Source organism: Cydia splendana, chromosome 15, assembly GCF_910591565.1.
Source record: "Cydia splendana chromosome 15, ilCydSple1.2, whole genome shotgun sequence".
Taxonomy (NCBI): domain Eukaryota; kingdom Metazoa; phylum Arthropoda; class Insecta; order Lepidoptera; family Tortricidae; genus Cydia; species Cydia splendana.
The window spans coordinates 16,890,378-16,909,240 of NC_085974.1; the positions used below are offsets into that span (position 1 = coordinate 16,890,378).

Genomic DNA, 18,863 nt, shown 5'->3' on the forward strand with positions numbered 1-18,863 from the left:
GACTACAGTCCTCTAGCATATCCATCTGTCAACTTTACCTACTTCAAATTCCGCCTCCAGGGGAGAGGGAGAGAAATTAGGATTAGAAATTAGCCGCTTACTGACACAGACCGAATTCCACGCGGGCGGAGCCGCGGGCACAGCTAGTTTACAATAATACAGGATTTCCAATAAGCACATGCATAAATATGTATACATCAATAAACTTTAATAATAAATGTCAATTAGGTAGTTGTTAGTATTCGTGCCCCCAGTTAGAGTTAAACCAAGAAAAGTCTGCAGAGATTTTGACAGCACACGAAGTGCAGGTGTTATTTTAAACGTCAAACTTCTATAAAATTATGACGTATAAATAACACTGGCACTGCGTGTGCTGTCAAAATTTCTGCAGACTTCTTGGTCTAAGGGTAACATTCCATTTCTGACCGCAGCTGCACTTCTGGTACTGAACGCGTCGCTGTTACTGTCAATTTCCATAGTAAAATTGACAGTAGTGCAGCTGCGGTTGGAAATGGACTGTCACCTTTACTCTAGCACAGGTATGCTAATAAAATGTATTATGATAGGATTTGTGTGGAGACATTTCTGCTAGATTTACATTATGTTTGTTTAAAATAAAATTAAACTCGCTGTTTTTTTCTTTCCCCTTCGAGACCCTTGTGCAAAATTGAACTGAACGAAAATGAAATTGAATTGAATTGAATTGAAAGTGAACGTATCAAAGATCAAAGAGAACAACAAGATCTCAACTCAAACGATAACTTATTGCTGCTGACGTTCCTTTTGTATCACAAGCACACATTATCTGCAATACCTCATGCAATTATAAACCCTATTCTAGAAGTTCAAGGTTTAAAATCGGATGTACTTCAAAATTGTAGTTACAGCATTTTGATATTAAAAGACTTTGTTATTCGTATTCACAAGCAGTGGCCTGAAACAGCTTTTCAATCATTTCCCCGACTCATATCTCATTAAAATGCAATTTAAGCCGTAATACCTTTGCATACAGTTTAATTTTGAAAAATCACTAGGAAAATACAGTTTAATTTTGATATAGAGAATGGTACAGTCGAAGCAGAATTGACAGGCAATTATGTGCAGTCGAAAAACGTGTTATTATAACGAGAAGTATTGAAGGCAATAAACGCTGTAATAATAACAACAAGACAGAACGAAATGGGGCCAATTCTGCTAGAATAATTTGATAGGGTTTTGTTGTTATTGTGACACGACCTTGACTCATGTCATCAGACATCTCGAGTACCAACAAGTGCGAGCAAGATGCCTTATGAGACGAATCTTTATAGCATTTCGTGAGAACCAATAGTGTTAGACGATCACTACAATCAGCCGTAAAAACTAAAATACGAAAAAAAAAATTATATTTAGTAGGTTACATTACATATTATAGAAAACAAATAAACATGTTATGTATTAAAAAAAGTCATACCATTTTTACTCGTATAAATTGTGATTAATCTAAAGGGGCCCACTGATTAACAGTCCGCCGGACGGTATCGGTCTGTCAGTTAGAACAAAATTTGACAGTTCCGAATAACTGACAGGCCGATACCGTCCGGCGAACTGTTAATCAGTGGGCCCCTTAAGAATTACTTTTTATTTTCGTATTACATTGACTCTTACAAGAACTAAAAGATAGTCTGCTGATAATAAACGAGCGATTGGGATTTTTAATATAAATTAGAACAAGAAAATAATTACACATTTACCTACGGACGGCAAGTAAAGTTTTCCTAAACTACCCTGGTTGTTCCAAAAGGGTGTCCAGAGATATTGGGGTCAACGTTATGTTTCCCTGGCCACTCATGGCTCATAAGGCGAACAATCATAACACGGCTCTTATTCCTAACGCAAACCTCCGCAAACAAAACAACGGCAAGTTAAAAGGACATGCTAAAATATTAACATTTTATAAAATAATAACATTTTATCCCTCTCGTAATGGATTTCGTTGCTAAATTTTTTTTATGAAAACAATAGTTTTGTAATAGTTATAATGTCGGCTGTACACACTCATCGAGAGCCTCTCGCCGAGAGTCTCGACACCGCTCCGATCCAATCGGAGAAGCTCGAGACGAGACAAGGAATAATGAGACGAGAAGGCAGCAGCATGCACACACTCGTACTCGGCCTATCTCGGGGTCTCTCGACCAGTGCGTACAGCCCCCATAACACTAGAATATGCGTAAAATGCATGTTATGTCAGAATGTCGTTTTGAAAAAGAGTGTAAACTTGATTGTTTGGCAGCGGTTAAGTTCGTGTGGTCATTTTTAGTGCTTATTTTGTGACCAGAAATAAATAACCGAAATTAGTGTTGTGTAAGGGCGTCCGCTGTCTGACGCCAGTGGCGGATTTGCCCTAAGGCCCAGTAGCCCCGGGCCTAGAGCTGCAAGATAATAGGGGCGGCAGCAAGGCGGTAGTCTATACATGGGTGCTGAGAAAGGGTCGGCTAATTACTACAGGGCCTAGGGCCTAGGGCGGCCAGCACTGCAAATCCGCCACTGTCTGACTGTCTGTCTGGGTGAGCGGGTTAACGAAAAATTGTATGAGCAACGCTAACTGGCGCGCACGCATGCGACGGATTTTGCCTACACTGGCATCCGAATGTGTGCGCCCACTGAGTGCATCCGCGCTAACTTGGACGCCTTTAATGTATTATATGAATTTTAAAGTCCAACTTATGCTAGCTCGCTTGAAACAAAACTTCGCAAATATTTACTCATAAGTGAATGGACTACAAGACTCGTTTGACCCAGTTTCGGACCGTTATCTTTGCGAAGTTTACGTATTTGGACCTGCGTTACGACTGCAGACGAGAGATAGGCGGGAAAAGGGCGCAAGAGGTCATAATCGGCTTACATATGGAAAACTGGGAGATTGCTCAAAATATAATGGTTGCAGGGTAAGGTGATCTTACTTAATGTGTATTGTTGAGACACCAAACCATAGCCCGCCAGGATATAAACGAAGTCAGGTTTTGCGTAATGAAACATTTTATAAAAAGTACTAATAGCAAAATGTACGTAACCAAAAAAAAAAACACTCCTTACCAATACTTTAAAATGGAAGCACCGGGTTATGGAAAACCTACAGGTGCCGCGCACCACATACGGTGCAAGAAGCCAGTAGGCTGACATGCGCTCACCGCGCTCCCAGACGGATTTTTTTATGACCATTTATATAGTGACATTTCATACAAAAGATATATTTTTAGCTGTCGGTTTCCATTAAGGCTGGTTTCTCAACGAATATATCACTTTAAACTCTCGCGTTTTGTACACACAATTAAGGTCATCAACGGGTTCAACCCGATTAAATATTAATTATTTTACCCGGTTTTAGACTCGTTTATGCCATTAATTCTCAACGAATGTTACCCTTTTGGTAGGAAGTAACAAAAAAATAAACTACAAACCTGAGACTTCTCCGCATAGTAGACGAGACTAGCGAAGATGACGATACCCAGCACAAGGAAGAACACCAGAAGAGTCAGCTCCTTGGCAGACGCTTTGAAGGTGTGCACCAGAATCTTGAGTCCAGGGCTGTGCCTGGTTAACTTGAAGAGCCTGGTGACAATGAAACAAAATATGGAAGTATTATCCTCGTAAGACCCAACCCAAGGTTTTGAGCTTTTAAACTTGGAACTTTCTTTTATTTCTATAAGAGTTCATAACTCGTACAAGTACAAGTAAGTCGGGACTTACGATACGGAACGATTTGTGTTTTTTGTATTGACTTATTACAGATTTTAATCAAATCAAATCAAAAATCAAAGAACGGACGAGAAATAGGAAAGGATGGAAAAAATCACATGAAAACTTGATGGGACGAAATGGGAATTCCCGGTTCCAGAACTGAGTTTGTATGTTTGTTTTATTTTAAATTTTGAGATGATGGTATTTCAAATGAATTTCAAGACTTATAGATGTCATCTGCAACGCATCGTCAATATGAAAAAAAAATTGTGCACATTTTATGTAGGACGAAACCTTAGTTAGATTGAGCTCTCTATGAGATAACAAAGCCTGTGCTAAGAATCTGAAGGTATACCATTTTTTTATTTAATGAAAAATTCTTGGAACTTCCCTCCCTCACTAAGTACAGTGAATTGCGAAATCGCATGGAAAACTTCACTTTTGTAGCTGATGATTCAATAATTGAATTGAAAGGATACATCATCAGAGGAGAGAGGTGAGAGGGCAATGTAGGTACAGTCAATTGTAAAAATATGGGTGTAGACAACTTACCTAAAAATATATCCCATAGTTCTTAATTCAATGACATAAGCCCATATTTTTACAGTTCACAATACTTAGAAAGAAAAAGGCCCAAGAATCTTTCATTCAGGTAACAAAGAGGAAATTTCTAAACAATAATGGCCGACAACAAATAACATCCTGCTAGCTAATGGACCGCGAACATGATACGTTAATAGTCTGAACAAAAGTTAATGTCTTTGTTGAAAAAAAAAAACAATTTTATACCTGTAATAAAAACTGTGAATTTTAAACTTTCAATAATCTTTTAGAGCAGCTGTCGGCAACCTTTTAGCAGCCAAGGGCCACATAGTAGTTAACGAAGTTGACGCGGGGCGCACTTTGGTAATATTTGTGACTTTAGCAAACATTGCCGTTTGTCAATATTACATACAAAATAGCCAGGGAGGCTCGCGGGCCGCAAGCGAGAGGTTCGTGGGCCGCTTCTTGCCGACCGCTATTTTAGAGTCATAAGATATTTTTAAAACAATAATTGTCACTCATGTTGAACAGATTTAATTTTTATAATGATATCTAATCATATGAACGATATGAGAATGTCGCTTACGAAATGTCATTCTCCTGCAAATAATGAGAAAGCAAATGTTGTTTATCAAATGGAATATTTCGTGATTTGAATAATTGGCAGTATATTCTCGAGCTTTACGCATTTGATTGAGGTATCTGCTATACAAGCATTCTGAAGCGTAAAAGCACAGAATAAATAATAGTACTAGGTACAGAAGACTCACTCTCTAACAAAACGCGTCTGTTACGATCAGGACAGATAATATGGCCGCTAGGTGGAGACAGCGCCATGCGCGGCTTATGGCTAGCCACCATAATTGGTGTGGAACGGATGTAATATTAGCTACCTGTAGCAAAGCGACGAAATCGCGGAGTGAGACACGCCTGGTACTTAAAAGCGACATTCTCGTTAAGGCCCCATTGCACTATGAATTGATTTTAGATTATTATATACCGTAAAAGAGGTGAGTAGGTTTCGCGGGGAGAGGTGGGTTATGAATGGAGCTATAGTAATACGCATAATAAAAAAAAATCGATCCAACAATCTTCCAAAATCAACTTTGTATGAAAACCCCTCTCACCCCAAATACGAGGCACTACGGGGTGAGGTGGGTTTTCCTCTTTATCGTCAAAGTTATGAAATGGAACTACCCATTTAAAATAAAAACTAAAATACAAACGTCCGGAACACTTATTATATACACCATTCATTTTTCATATGTAAAAATAAAATGTTATCGAGGTTTGAATTTCAGTTTTGACCCTACTCACCCCATTTTACGGTACCTCTGTTTCTGAATATACTCAATGGCCGTCACGTGCTGCACACGTGCCAGCTGTGTGTGAAGAGAAAATTGCAACTGCAACTGTGTGCTAAGTGGCCAGTTGTGATTGGTTCTTGATTGTAGTACCAATACCAATAATAGATGGAGTGATACTTGGGAAGTTGAACTAATTCAAGAAAGAATCTAATAAGGGAAAGAAAATAAATGTGTTGGTACTTAGGTACCGAAAGTGTCATTCTATGGAACTTGCTAACTACGTAAACAAACCGCCATGTTGAAATTGTCTCTGATGAGTTTACTAGTGACTTTTGTTTACATAGTTAGCAAGTTCCATAGAATGACACTTTACTAGATACTACAAAACACTGATTTAAACTTTCACGATTTTTAAACATTATTAAATTTCACAACGGGACTTAATCGCGTTTTTAAGGTTTAAGATTTACTCCGACGTCTCGAGGACGGCGTTGTCCCCGCGGTCTCGGAGAAGACTGGCTAAGGTGACATCAACATCTTCTAGCCGCGCGAGTTTTTCGAACTGCCCGCACTTGATGTCGTTTATCAGTTTGAACGTTTTTCGAACGAAGTTCGAAAAACTCCCTAGAAAGCTAGAAGATGTTAATGTCAACTTTAGCCAGTCTTCTCCGAGACCACGGGGACAACCCCGTCCTCGAAACGTCGGCGGTAAATCTTAAAACTTAAATACGCGATTAATTCCCGGTGTGAATTTTAATAATAGATACTACAAATTAAGAAATTAAGTTTTTAATGTAACCTTGGCGTGTAAGTGACGTTTTTGTTTATGAAATAAAGCGTCCAAAGGGTTAAACTTACCTAAGAATTTTAATAATAGATATGAACTCCAATATATCAGCTCGGTCCACGTTTTTCCTAATAACCGCTAGTTCCACCACCACGTCCATGTAGAAACTCAGCGTGGCCAGGAAGTCCACCAGGTTTACTGGGGATTTGATGAACTCGATTATGTTTGGGGCTACCTGTAACAATAGAAATGAGTTTTAAGTTCATTCCTGTAAAATCTCATTCCCCTGGCCAAACCTGTTCGCAAATTCCTATGAGATTTGGTTTTATTAGCATCTCGGTTTTGGTGACTGTCGGCCCGATTCGAACTTTAAGATACAAATATTACGGCTAGATACGATATGGATTAGATGTGTCAGTGTCAAAAGTGACTTTTCTTAAAACTGACATATCTAATCTACATCGTATCTAGCCGTAATATTTGACGTATCGTAAAGTTCGAATCGGGCCGTGTGTAAACCCGTGCCAAGTTCTCGGAGTAATTAACAATGGAGCCGCCATTAACAGGCGTTCCCCTCTGTCGAAAATAGGCGGCCAATGGTCAACCACATGTCAACCATATGTATGGACTGACGTTTATCTGACATGACGTACCTATACATTTGATGTGCCCCTCCCCCGCAAAAAACGGCAGACTATTTAGTACCGAAAATTTTAGACATGGCGTCTCCGTTGGTTATATCCTCTAAGGCCAAGTTCCATCTACAGCCAAATATGCTTAGCGGAATCCCCTGGGGATTTGCGAATAGGTAAAGCCAGGGGAATGAGATTGTTGAGGAATGACCCTTTAATGAACACGTTTTTTACACCACGTCGATTTTTACACGTTTGCAAACAAGCATCTATTCAGTTTGATGGTAAGCGGTCACCGTAGCCTATGAACGCCTGCAACTCCAGGCGTGCTAAATGCGCGTTACCGACCCTTTAGAAACCTTAAAACAGGAATCTTCTGTTATCTATTAAATTTGTTATTTTTTTGTAATTTGTTATTTTATGTACAAATGGTACTTTAATTTTATTGTTAGTGATCTGTATACTTTAGAATTCCACACTGCATTAGTACAATCAGCAGCAAAATTTGGTAAGCGGGCCAGGTGTTCAAAATGATCTTGACGCGACTTTATTGTTAAGAGAATAAGAGCGTGTCAAGGTAATTTTGAACACCTCGCCCGCTTAGCAACTTCTGCTGCTGACTGTACCTACTTTAATTTTATTGTTATTGATTAGTATAATTTTGAATTCCATTCTGCATAGTACTTGCTATAATGCTGTGTAATTTTTGCAACAAAGAAAAAAACAATATAAACGAATCTTGTCCTCTGAACCCCTCGTATAAATTTAATTCTATAGCGTAACGAGCGTTCGAGTTTGCGTTATGTATATTTTTGCATGGAATTTTTGCATGGGACGCTTAGAAAACTCAAAATCCCATACAAAATGACACTTAACACAAACGCGTACGTCACGTCGCGCTGTCGAATGAAATTTATACTAGGAGGTAGGTACCTACTGATAGCTATGAGTTGTCCACATCCATTTATTTTAAAGTGTATTCCTATATCTTAAAGTTATGGAAGTTTAAAGTTTAATCTTAAAGTTTCACCATTTGACGTTTTTCTTGTAAAATTACTATAAAACTGAAAAAAATAATACCGGCAATGAATTCTACGTCTTCGGTTTATACGAAAATGATACCAAACTTACCCTAGTGGCCACCAGGACCAGAATAGATTTTTTTTAAAGATGACGGGTGGCGGCCATCTTTGTACCCCGCCCTCCCCGACTAGACGCACATTTCTTATTGCCTCCCAGGCTTGAAATGCTTATAATTACTCAAGGAACATATGTAATGAAGCTCATAGCTTAGTAAATTTTTTTTGGGTCAACTTCATAACTGCTTCCATTAATAAGTCAGCTGCAGAAAGTTGATGCCTGCATAAAAGTTCTATTTCTGCAGCTAAATTTACATTAATAAATACGTAGTAAACTTTAAATAAAGACTGACAGTAAACTAAGAGCCGGTTTTAACTGCTGTATTATGCAGGCCGCTATACGGGGATATTGTGACATTTAATAATGTAAACTGTATAGTGAAGATCCCGAATTAGCATTCGCGACCGCTGTTGACTGCTTTCAATTAGAACCTGGTAAATTATTATTGAGTTCAGATAAAAACTTAAAATGTTTGAAATGATGGCAGTAAAGAGGTCCACTGATTACCAGTTCAGTTAAACGCAAAAGGTGACAGTTCCGAACAACTGACAGGCTAATATCGTCCGGCGGTAATCAGTGGGCCCCTTATCTTATCTTATTGTTTTCGGGGGCCCTTGCGGATACACTTCGACCCATAGGGATCTTTTATGCAGTGGGCCCGTTATTAATGGTTATGGTTGCAATTTTCTGAGGTATATTTTCGACTCAAACCTTAATCTGTTAAACATAAGGCATTGTTTCTTTGCAGCGCGGTTAGCTACCGAATCCCTCACAGTGAAAAGAATGAGCCAGTTTAAATAGCAATGTTACTATGCTACTTATATGGTTCAAAATCATGTAACAGCTCATTCGGTGATATCTCCGATTTTTTACCTGAATGTGGGCGATCAATTGTAATCTTAATAATAAGGGCGATAATCTTAAACTGCAATAACACTTTGCAAAATAAGAACTTTTGAATTAAAATCTATAAAATTAGATTTATTTCACATATGCATAAATACATATATTAATACCAGTGTTGCACCAAAATATAAACAAGTACATTAATTTTATAGTAATAAAAAATAAGGCTTTTTTATCCACGAAATTTAGTTTATATATTTGCATGATTTACTCACTATATAATAGTAAGGTGGACTATATAAGCAACAATTCCATAAAATACAAGCCTGCATATTTCTGTAAGAAAATATCAGATACCAGGTTCTGATCCACCGCTGAGCTGACCCGGTCGCCGCATGAATATTTATCCGGAAACCGAATTAAATTAACCGTCGCATTTTTAATGGGTTTGTTCGTAAAATTGTTGATAGCTTCATATGGAAATGTGGACGGAAGCGACAAAAATGAGGAATTAACATACGTACGTACAGTCACCTGCAGTAATATTATGTTAAATGCAAAAAAAAATTACACAACGAAGGCCGCAAAAATATGTGACGCGCTCGTATTGCACTACAAATAAGATCGTGTCAGATATTTTTGCCGCCTTCGTTGTGTAACATTATTATAGCTGGTGACTGTACGTGTTAAAAAATAGAGAGATGTGAACATACTTTTATTCCCTTACAGTAGAATGCGTTTAAAAACCGTTTATTATAAGGTGACAGTCCATTTCCAACGACAGCAGCACTACCATTCATTTTACAATGGAAATTGATAATAACACCGACGCGTTCGTACTAGTAGTGCAGTTGCGGTCAGAAATGGAATGTTACCCTTATTTGACGATGAGTGACAGATGAATCATAATCGCGACAGTATAGGATGACTCACGCTAGACCGGGCCGGGGCCGGGCCGGAGCTTCCGGCGCTTCGTTTTCTATGTAAAGCACCACTGATCACCGATCAGCCGTCATAGAAAATGACGTGTCGGACGTCTCGGTCCCGGCCGGTCTAGCGTGAGCCATCCTTAGTGAACGTCACTATTTTTTTCATGGAAATTGACAGATGCAGCGCCCGCGTCAAGGCTGCAGCAAGTACAGTAATGTAACTGTACTTGCCATCCGAACGTCACTGGGTGACATTCAAATTCCGACCGCACAGCCTTGATGCGAGATGTCACTGTTAAATCTACTTGATATAATTTTTTGGCAAGAATTTCTATTTCGGTACAAGCTTTTATCGCTGACTGTACTTTTTTTTTCCACAGGCAACTAATACTAATCGAGACGTTTCTAACAACCTCAAACACAATTAGTGCGTTGTTTTATCACAGAGTTCCCATGGCCACCTCCTGTCTCCATCATCAGATCAGCTCCATGTCATCATAATATTGCATTGTCATACGATTTTAAGTATGCACAAGGCCATAGTCGGTTTTCCATAGTAAGTTGGCCCTTAAGTCAATTTGATTCGGGTTTTTTTTGTGAGTACCTCTTATGGTGAAGGATCTTTTTGCTGAGTATCAACATCCTACTAGTGACCGTTTTTGACTTATGATTTTTTTTTTTTCTTTAATGTAGGTATTGTTTTTCGGGATGTACTCAAGCGATTTGCTTCAATTTTTTAAATAGTGTTCTTTATTTAGGTATGCATCGATACTCAAAAAACGAATACCAGTTGTCATATAAAAAAAAAAAGAAAAAAAGAGTAAAACAAAAATAAAACATTTTTTTTATGTTGTGGTGAAGTAGTAACACCTCTAAAATTTTTTCCAGTTGTAGGCCAGACATTGGCCTACTGCTTGCCTAAATATAAAAATTTTCCAAACGGTACTTCCTGTCAAAAATTAGCAAAGATCTCACTCAATCGGAGTTTTTCAATGTAGTATACAAACATTAAGTTGTCATTAGCATTTTACTCCACCTAAATACGACAACCTGATAAGAAATCGCAAACAGAATCGAAGAGTTTGTATACTACTTTGAAAAACACCGATTGAGAACAGAACTAGACCACACACATTGCTAATTTTTGACAGGAGGTACCCTTTGGAAAATTCTGATATTTAGGCAAGTAGTAGGCCAATATCTGGCCTACAACTAGAAGAAAAAATTAGAGGTGTCACTACTTCACCACGACATAAAAAATTGAAGCAAATCGCTTGAATATATCCCGAAAAACAATACATTAAAGAAAAAAATTAATAAAATCATAAGTCAAGAACTGTCACTAGTAGGATGTTGATACTCAGCAAAAATATCCTTCACCATAAGAGGTACTCACAAAAAAAACTCGAATCAAATTGACTTAAGGGCCAACTTACTATGGAAAACCGACTATGGCCTTTCAGCAAAATCAAAATTTCGGAAATCAGGAAGTGGGTCAAATTTAGCTTCCAAGATTTGACCCACACTATTGATATTCGCGAAAAACCGATTTTCATGAACTTTGACCTTGAATAATGAGACAACGTCATGAGTCAAACAGGACCCCAGACTCATTCGCACCAAACTAAATCATATTTCACTTGAACGTCATTCACTAAGAACTCATTAATAACAGAACGGTCTTTTCATTCGAGTGCTAATCGAGTTTCAGCTCAGTCCAATTGCTCCCATTCACACAAATCATTCGATCTGGAGAACGATTCTGATTTATCAAATTAGGATTAGGTTTTTATTTCGGTTAGTGGTACGGTCGAAAGTATTAATTTATGGCCCATTTCGTACCTTGTCACAGTGACAATCAATATGAAAGTCGCTAGAGACCTCATACTATTGTCACCGTGACAAGGTACCAAATGGGTCATAAATTAAAACTTTCGACTGTACTTAAGTTGACTCAATTGATTGGGTTACCCTATTAAAAGGTTACCTTATCATAAGGTTATCAATTTGGAAGGGGTTTTTTGAAATCGCTTCCAAAATAAGCCCATGGAAAACCCCAATTACGGCAACCGTTTCCGGTCCCTGAGGGCTTACCGCGAACCACGTTACATTTACATGGAATACAATTAGATTTCTATGGAAATCGTCACTCATATTTTTCTAAAATTATAGAATAAGGAATCAAAACCAAAATATTATTTTGCTAATCCGCGAAAAGATAACGTGCTAGTCAATCAGTGCTAACCCGTTATACTTACTTGCGTATTTTTACATGCAATTAATATTCCCACCCTCCCACCGCAAAAATAAATAGAACCGTTTTTCCCCCGAAGGGTAAAAAACGGATATTTAGGTTCCTGCCGAAGCTTGAACCACATTATGAGATAACACCCTTGTAACTCAGCCCTAATCAAGCGAATTCATCAACTAGTAGCGCCATCTATCGCGCTACCCAAGTAGTAATGTCACCCGGTTGCCAGCGCGCGGCTGCTTTCTCTTCAGTACCACATAAGCCGGCAAGGCCCTTAGGTGTGGTTCAAGCTTCGGCAGGAACCTAAATATCCGTTTTTTACCCTTCGGGGGAAAAACGGTTCTATTTAGGTGTCCGTGCCTTCGCTTGAACCACATTATGAGACGTGTTTAAACCTCTGCCGGCGCTGGCCCGGGCGTACTGTGACTGATAATATTTAAATTTATGCAAAAATCACTTAATAAGAATATGGGTTTGAAATTTATTCCGTATTGATATACTAAAGGATTGTTTACGTCAAACCTTAACTAGATTTTCCTTATTTGTAATTACCGATAGACGAGACAATTGTTAGCACTGACTGGCAACATAAGTTATCCATTGCGACTATAAAACTACTTAACTTTTTATATAAAACAAAACTGTGTGACTATTAGTTGAAAGACTGTCCCTAAAAACATAATTAAAGACATAAGTAGGTACTTGTAGGTCGTACAAATTTAAGTGTAACCACTATCTGAAGTAGTAGCTCTGATGCGTGTAACGTGAACCTCATCGAGTGAGTTTTACATTAAACCCGTCCAAATTACCTGATTCTTTCCTTACAATAGCCCACTAGGTGATAAAAAGGTTTTGTTGTATGATGTCATGATATTACTACTACCACTACATGATACTACTACTTATCTACTGCTTAACACAAATAAAGCACTGTCGGCCCATCCACTGTTTAAAACTTTTGTAACTAATTGGAAAAGCTTGGGTCCTCTCTGATTTATCGTATTTTCCAACAATTTAATGTAAATTGGTAAGTTGCATCATAGGCCAGATGTAATGTAATATGACTTTTAATGTGGACAAATAACCAAAGGTTTGTATAGGTACCCACTACAATACGATATTGACATTATTTAGATATTAATACATAGTTATTGACTAGGTATAGCAGGTTTATTTGTTAATGGGCTATCATTACATAAGGACAACATATTCCGTAAATGTGTTAAAAATTATAAACATGATGTTCTTATTTGTGGAAGCAATTGAGATTTATTTCGAATCAAGTACTCCTCTGCCTGAAAGTAGCGTCAGAAAGTGAAGAAGAAAATACAACACTTCATGATTTAATGTATGCGTTACTAACATAACAAGTAACAACTCTCAACAACCTAGCAGTAGTTTCAACTGAGGCGATAATACATCCTTCCTTACTGATTAGTTTTAGGTGAGGGTTGCTTTAAAAACAACCATATTAATAGTAAGCCATGAATAGATATTAATTCTTATATGAAATGGTAGGCTCCTACCTATTTTAAGTGTCAATTATGCTGCTAAATTTATTACTCCCCACAGATAACTGAAAACTTGCCAATTAGGCTGGTGCCGGGTCAACCAAGCTTATATTATATGCTTGTCACTTGTCAGTCATGCAAGCGAATGTAACGAATGAACAGAATCACTGACACGAAGGTTACAATCGTATGGAGGCGATGATTATGAATTTAAAGTGATGCTGACAACTCCAGTTGTTGTGTGGCATCTCACCATGATGTTGTGCGTAGACTGAAGATCCGTCTACCAAGTAGGATATTTTAGAAGATTTTTTAATCTTTGAATAATTCCAATGCCTTCACCCATAATTTTTAGGCTAATTATAATAAAGGCTTGTAATTGTAGGTTGTTTCATGTTCACTCTTTCCGGTGGCAAGCTGATTCCCAAACTGAAGATTTTATGGTTCGCGCGCTGGTAATGGATTGTGCTTTATTGTTAGACTTAGCACGATTTGTGAGTATTTAATGCTTTCGTATACATACGATCTTCTAATAAGAGTGTAAAACCTCTTGACTGACGATGAAATAATCTTTGAGTAAGAGTAGTGGAGGTGGACCTATCTACTTTAAATTGTAGTGCAACCTTTTCAAACCAATTGCGGAACTTTCGTAACACCCAGACAAATTAAAACATTATTATTATTTGTATATTGGTCTGAACCAGTAAGTTCTTGGCATTATACCATTGCAGTGGCACAAACCACGGGTGTCTCATGATGTCATCTAATCTCAAGTGCTGCCAGCACCGGCGCGCGCGGGTGATGCTGTGGCACAATTCCTGTCGAACCTTAACACGTGTAGACGCGTTCATTACCAAATATTAATTTGATTATTTAATTTGTACTTTGAAGCCCCAATCCGCATTAGGCCAGCGTGGGGACTATAGCCCAAGCCCTCTCGCGAGTGAGAAGAGGCCTGTGCCCAGTAGTGGGACGTATATAGGCTGAATTATTATTATTATTAATTTGTAGGTACTTTTGATTAGAAATTTAGCAATACAAGGACGTTGTATGTTGTTTATTGGCTTTCGTGCAATCAAGTTGTGTATCATTTGATGATCTTGAGGGATCCCTAGGGTTAATTAGGCATCATGATGCCCACAAATAAACAATTAATTGATGATCTAGGCCTTTCTGCGACATATTATATTCATGTCACTACCTTGACGTAACCATGGAATAAATAATAGTATGTACTATTACGACAGATTATGACCGCAAGGTGGCGCAAGCGCGAGCACGCGTCCGTTCCATAGCGGTGCGCGGTAACTATTAGTGCTAGATACCAAAATTGGTGTGGGCCGCATGTACTTGTAGCGACGCGACGAAATCGCGGAGTGAGCTACGCCTGACGTAACGTTGATATATGTCTACTGACATCTCATATTTACTGTATTTAATGATATAAGCATATTATCATGAATATATAAATATATGAATTGTAGTTGTCTTCACAACTAATGCTGTAATTCGATTAGCAGCGCATCTGCCCTATAACCAAGACACGATGATTTTGTAGGGTACTACACCTGGAACTCTAATTGATTGCATTGACGATGACGTTTCCAATTACATGCCCTACGAGACCTGTTACAACAGTATTCTGTAAACCCTGGACTACTACCTTTCAGCTAAGCTTATTGTACTTAGATCCGGCAATGACAGCAGAACTAGTGTTGATTTTCAGAGTAAATTGCAGGCTCTATTTAACCGGCGAACATATTTGTAGTCATGAGTCACTACTGGGATCATATTTCACTTAGATCTTGCATTTTTTCCTGAACCACCGTATGTTGTTGTTCTTTTATAAAATCACGTGAGTACTTCCTTATCTGCAAAGGAAACCTCTCATCTGGAAATCGAAAGAAGCATATTTCTGATCCGTGTTCTTTCAGAATCCGGTATCTGCTATCGGTGACTGCCTGCAAATATTTTCTACATATTACGCATGTGTGTACGTTTACGTACGTTGTACGTTTGTATGTACGTTGGCTTGCCCCGCAGTCCACATGGTTTCAAAGTTTCTGAAGTGACTTCATTTTAATTTGTATATTTGGAGAAATTAAACAATCATCGTTTAGATGTAAAGCCGTGGACCGTGGCTATTGGTTCGACACCTTAGTTCTCTTAGGCGGCTTCACCTCTAATTCAATTCGCGATTTTTCGAAACAGAATCAGTAACTCCACTCTAACTAAACTACCGTAAATCTTTTCATAAATTCTTTATTTATTTACATAACTTGAAGGGGCGCTTCATCTTCTACATAGGCATAACATTTACCACTAAAGAAACCGATGTTTCACCTATTGAACAATCATGAGTAACTATGCGGATTACCATACTAATTTAATATTTTACTCGTTGGTCCTTTTAGACATTCTGTGAAAGCACCTCCTACAAATACCGTCTGTTTCCGATAGCTATATTACCAGTAAGAGTTCATTTCCTTTGAAATTGAACTACGTAACGTTTATGGTCAACGTTTTATGATGTATGATTGTTATACCAACGGCAGGTCGATTGACAACCCACTGCTTAGATAATCTTCCGAAGTGGAGCTTGTTACTTGAATTTTGAACCTAATTTCACAAGTTTCTACCTGACTGATGTGAATAGAGCACTAATTACATTATAAATGCCTTTGTCAGTTCGGTCTATTGGACGGAATGCGATGGAAGGTACTTGCTGTTTTCTACGTGTTACTCTTAGTTTAGTGGTCTCTGTTTCACAGCTACATAGTAGACGATTTAAAGTAAGTAAAAGATTTCTCTTTGTAACAGGCCGCAATTTTTTAGCTAATGGTCAATATTTAGACAGTATACAGGAGATGCTTCAGTATTCCCAAAGATACTATCAACCTGACTAGTCATTCATCATTCAAAAGAGGGATTTAGTGCGATGATTTTTCACTAATATATATGAGTATCATAAACTCTATTCTTTTCAGGCTTAGAGCCGCAATAAAGAGATATCTCTTGTTAGCCTATGACAGAGCCGTAAATGAATTGGTATAAACAAGTATAAACTTGTATTGGTATTCCTATTCAGAAGAGAGAGTTTTAGTTTTCTTTCCTTATTTAAGGCTAACGTCAATTTTCTTGCCTCCCCCTCTCTCTTTTTGGTATAGGATCTAGTTGGGCCAACAAGATGCGGTGGTGGCCGAGTGGATATGACGTCCGACTTTCAATCCGGAGGTCGCGGGTTCAAATCCTGGCTCGTACCAATGAGTTTTTCGGAACTTATGTACGAAATATCATTTAATATTTACCACTAGCTTTTCGGTGAAGGAAAACATCGTGAGGAAACCTGCATACATCTGCGAAGAAATTCAAAGGTGTATGTGAAGTCCCCAATCCGCATTGGGCTAGCGTGGGGACTATAGCCCAAGCCCTCTCGCGCATGAGAGGAGGCCTGTGCCCAGCAGTGGGACGTATATAGGCTGAAATGATGATGATGATGATCTAGTTGGGCAAAGTATAACACAAGGTTTTTCACTTCGTACTTTTCCCTTTTCACAGTTTCTTAACTGCTATTTTTCATGGCCGGTTAGTCATACAGTTTATGATCCTCAGAATGTATATTTTTGGTTTGTTTGGTATCTCACGAGAATTGTTTGTTATCGACCCAGACCAACATTTGTACACGACCAAGACGGAAACCTTCCTTTTTCCTGGCAGGTTGAGACAATTACTGTAACTGCATTTCGTTATCAATTTCGCGCCAAACCCTCTAATAGAAATTCTGCTGCTCGTCGGTTTAAAAGGTGACACATCATTTGGTCGGCTACATTGATGATGACGCCACTAACTAAGTCGTGCATTGTTCATGACCATGCAGATCTTAAATGCGAGGCCCACCGTGCAGACATCGAACGATAAAGCGACCAATAAGACGTCCGCTACCGTATTAATGGTAGACCATGAGACAACGGTTTTTGTATAACAAGACAACGTCATTTCAATGGACGATTCATAGGACGATGCGATATCGTCTCATAGGACGACGCATTAATGTCTCACGATACGACAAAATGTAGTCTTATGGAACAATGCAATGTAGTCCTATGGGACGCAATATCCTCTCACGGGACGATACCACAGGATGGCGCAATGTCTTCTCACATGAGGACGTAACTCATCGCGATGCCTGTCGTATCACAGGATGACGCCTTATCGTTTTACAGGACGACGCCTGATGTCCCACAGGACGATGTCACGGGACTACGCTATGTCGTCTCACGCAACGACGCTTGTCGTCCAACGGGACGACGCCGTGTGCCATTTATACCCGTAGGTATTCTATTTATGGTGATGGCTAGAGCTCACTTAGTCTCATCGCTGGGCCACGGGCACTGAGCGGAATGTCACAAGGTCTTTTAACGAGACGATGCTCGTCGTCTTACAAGACGCTGCCATGTCGTCTGTCAGGACAATACCATTGTCAGGACGATACCACGGGACGACGCCATGTCGTCTCACGGGACGACGCCATGTCGTCTCACGGGACGACGCCATGTCGTCTCACGGGACGACGCCATGTCGTCTCACGGGACGACGCTTGTTGTCCCACAGGACGAGGCCATGAGGCGTAAGTACCCGTGTACTTTTTGTGACGGTGCCTGTAGGAAGGTCACTGCGTCTCGTCGCTGGGCCATGGGCACCGAGCGGAATGTCACGAAGTCGGAGGTTTTCAAAATATTTTTACGATTTAAATTTCTTGATCTTTTTAAACTTGCTTTGTAAACGTGTTGCTCGGCTGAGTTACAAAAGCGTACTGAAGAGAAAGCAGCCGCGCGCTGGCAACCGGGTGACATTACTACTTGGGTAGCGCGATAGATGGCGCTACTAGTTGATGAATTCGCTTGATTAGGGCTGAGTTACAAGGGTGTTATCTCATAATGTGGTTCAAGCGAAGGCACGGACACCTAAATACGCAAATAAATATAACAAACCACCACCAAAAGAATAAACCTCGACACGTGTTTCGCCTCTCTACGAGGCATCCTCAGGAGTTGTTGACGGTCTGACGCCCGGCAACGGAATGACCTGTCTAGAATGGTCGGCCATATTTATACCTTGACCACTCCCCCTACCGTGCAAGTGTGAGTGAGATGGAAAAATTCGTAATAACGGCGATGACGCAACATTCAATTGTTCG

The 18,863-nt window shown here is 39.1% G+C and overlaps 1 protein-coding gene across 1 annotated transcript in view; it reads right to left on the minus strand.

Annotated features, from left to right (window-relative positions):
- LOC134797793 (potassium voltage-gated channel protein Shaw-like) overlaps window positions 1–18,863 on the minus strand; it is a 404,836-nt gene that overhangs the window by 161,217 nt on the left and 224,756 nt on the right. Inside the window, exons 6-7 of the mRNA XM_063770162.1 lie at window positions 6,429–6,592; window positions 3,441–3,591 (exon numbers count right to left, since the gene is read on the minus strand). Of these exons, the coding sequence (XP_063626232.1) occupies window positions 3,441–3,591; window positions 6,429–6,592 (315 nt within the window). The remainder of the gene's footprint in view (window positions 1–3,440; window positions 3,592–6,428; window positions 6,593–18,863) is intronic.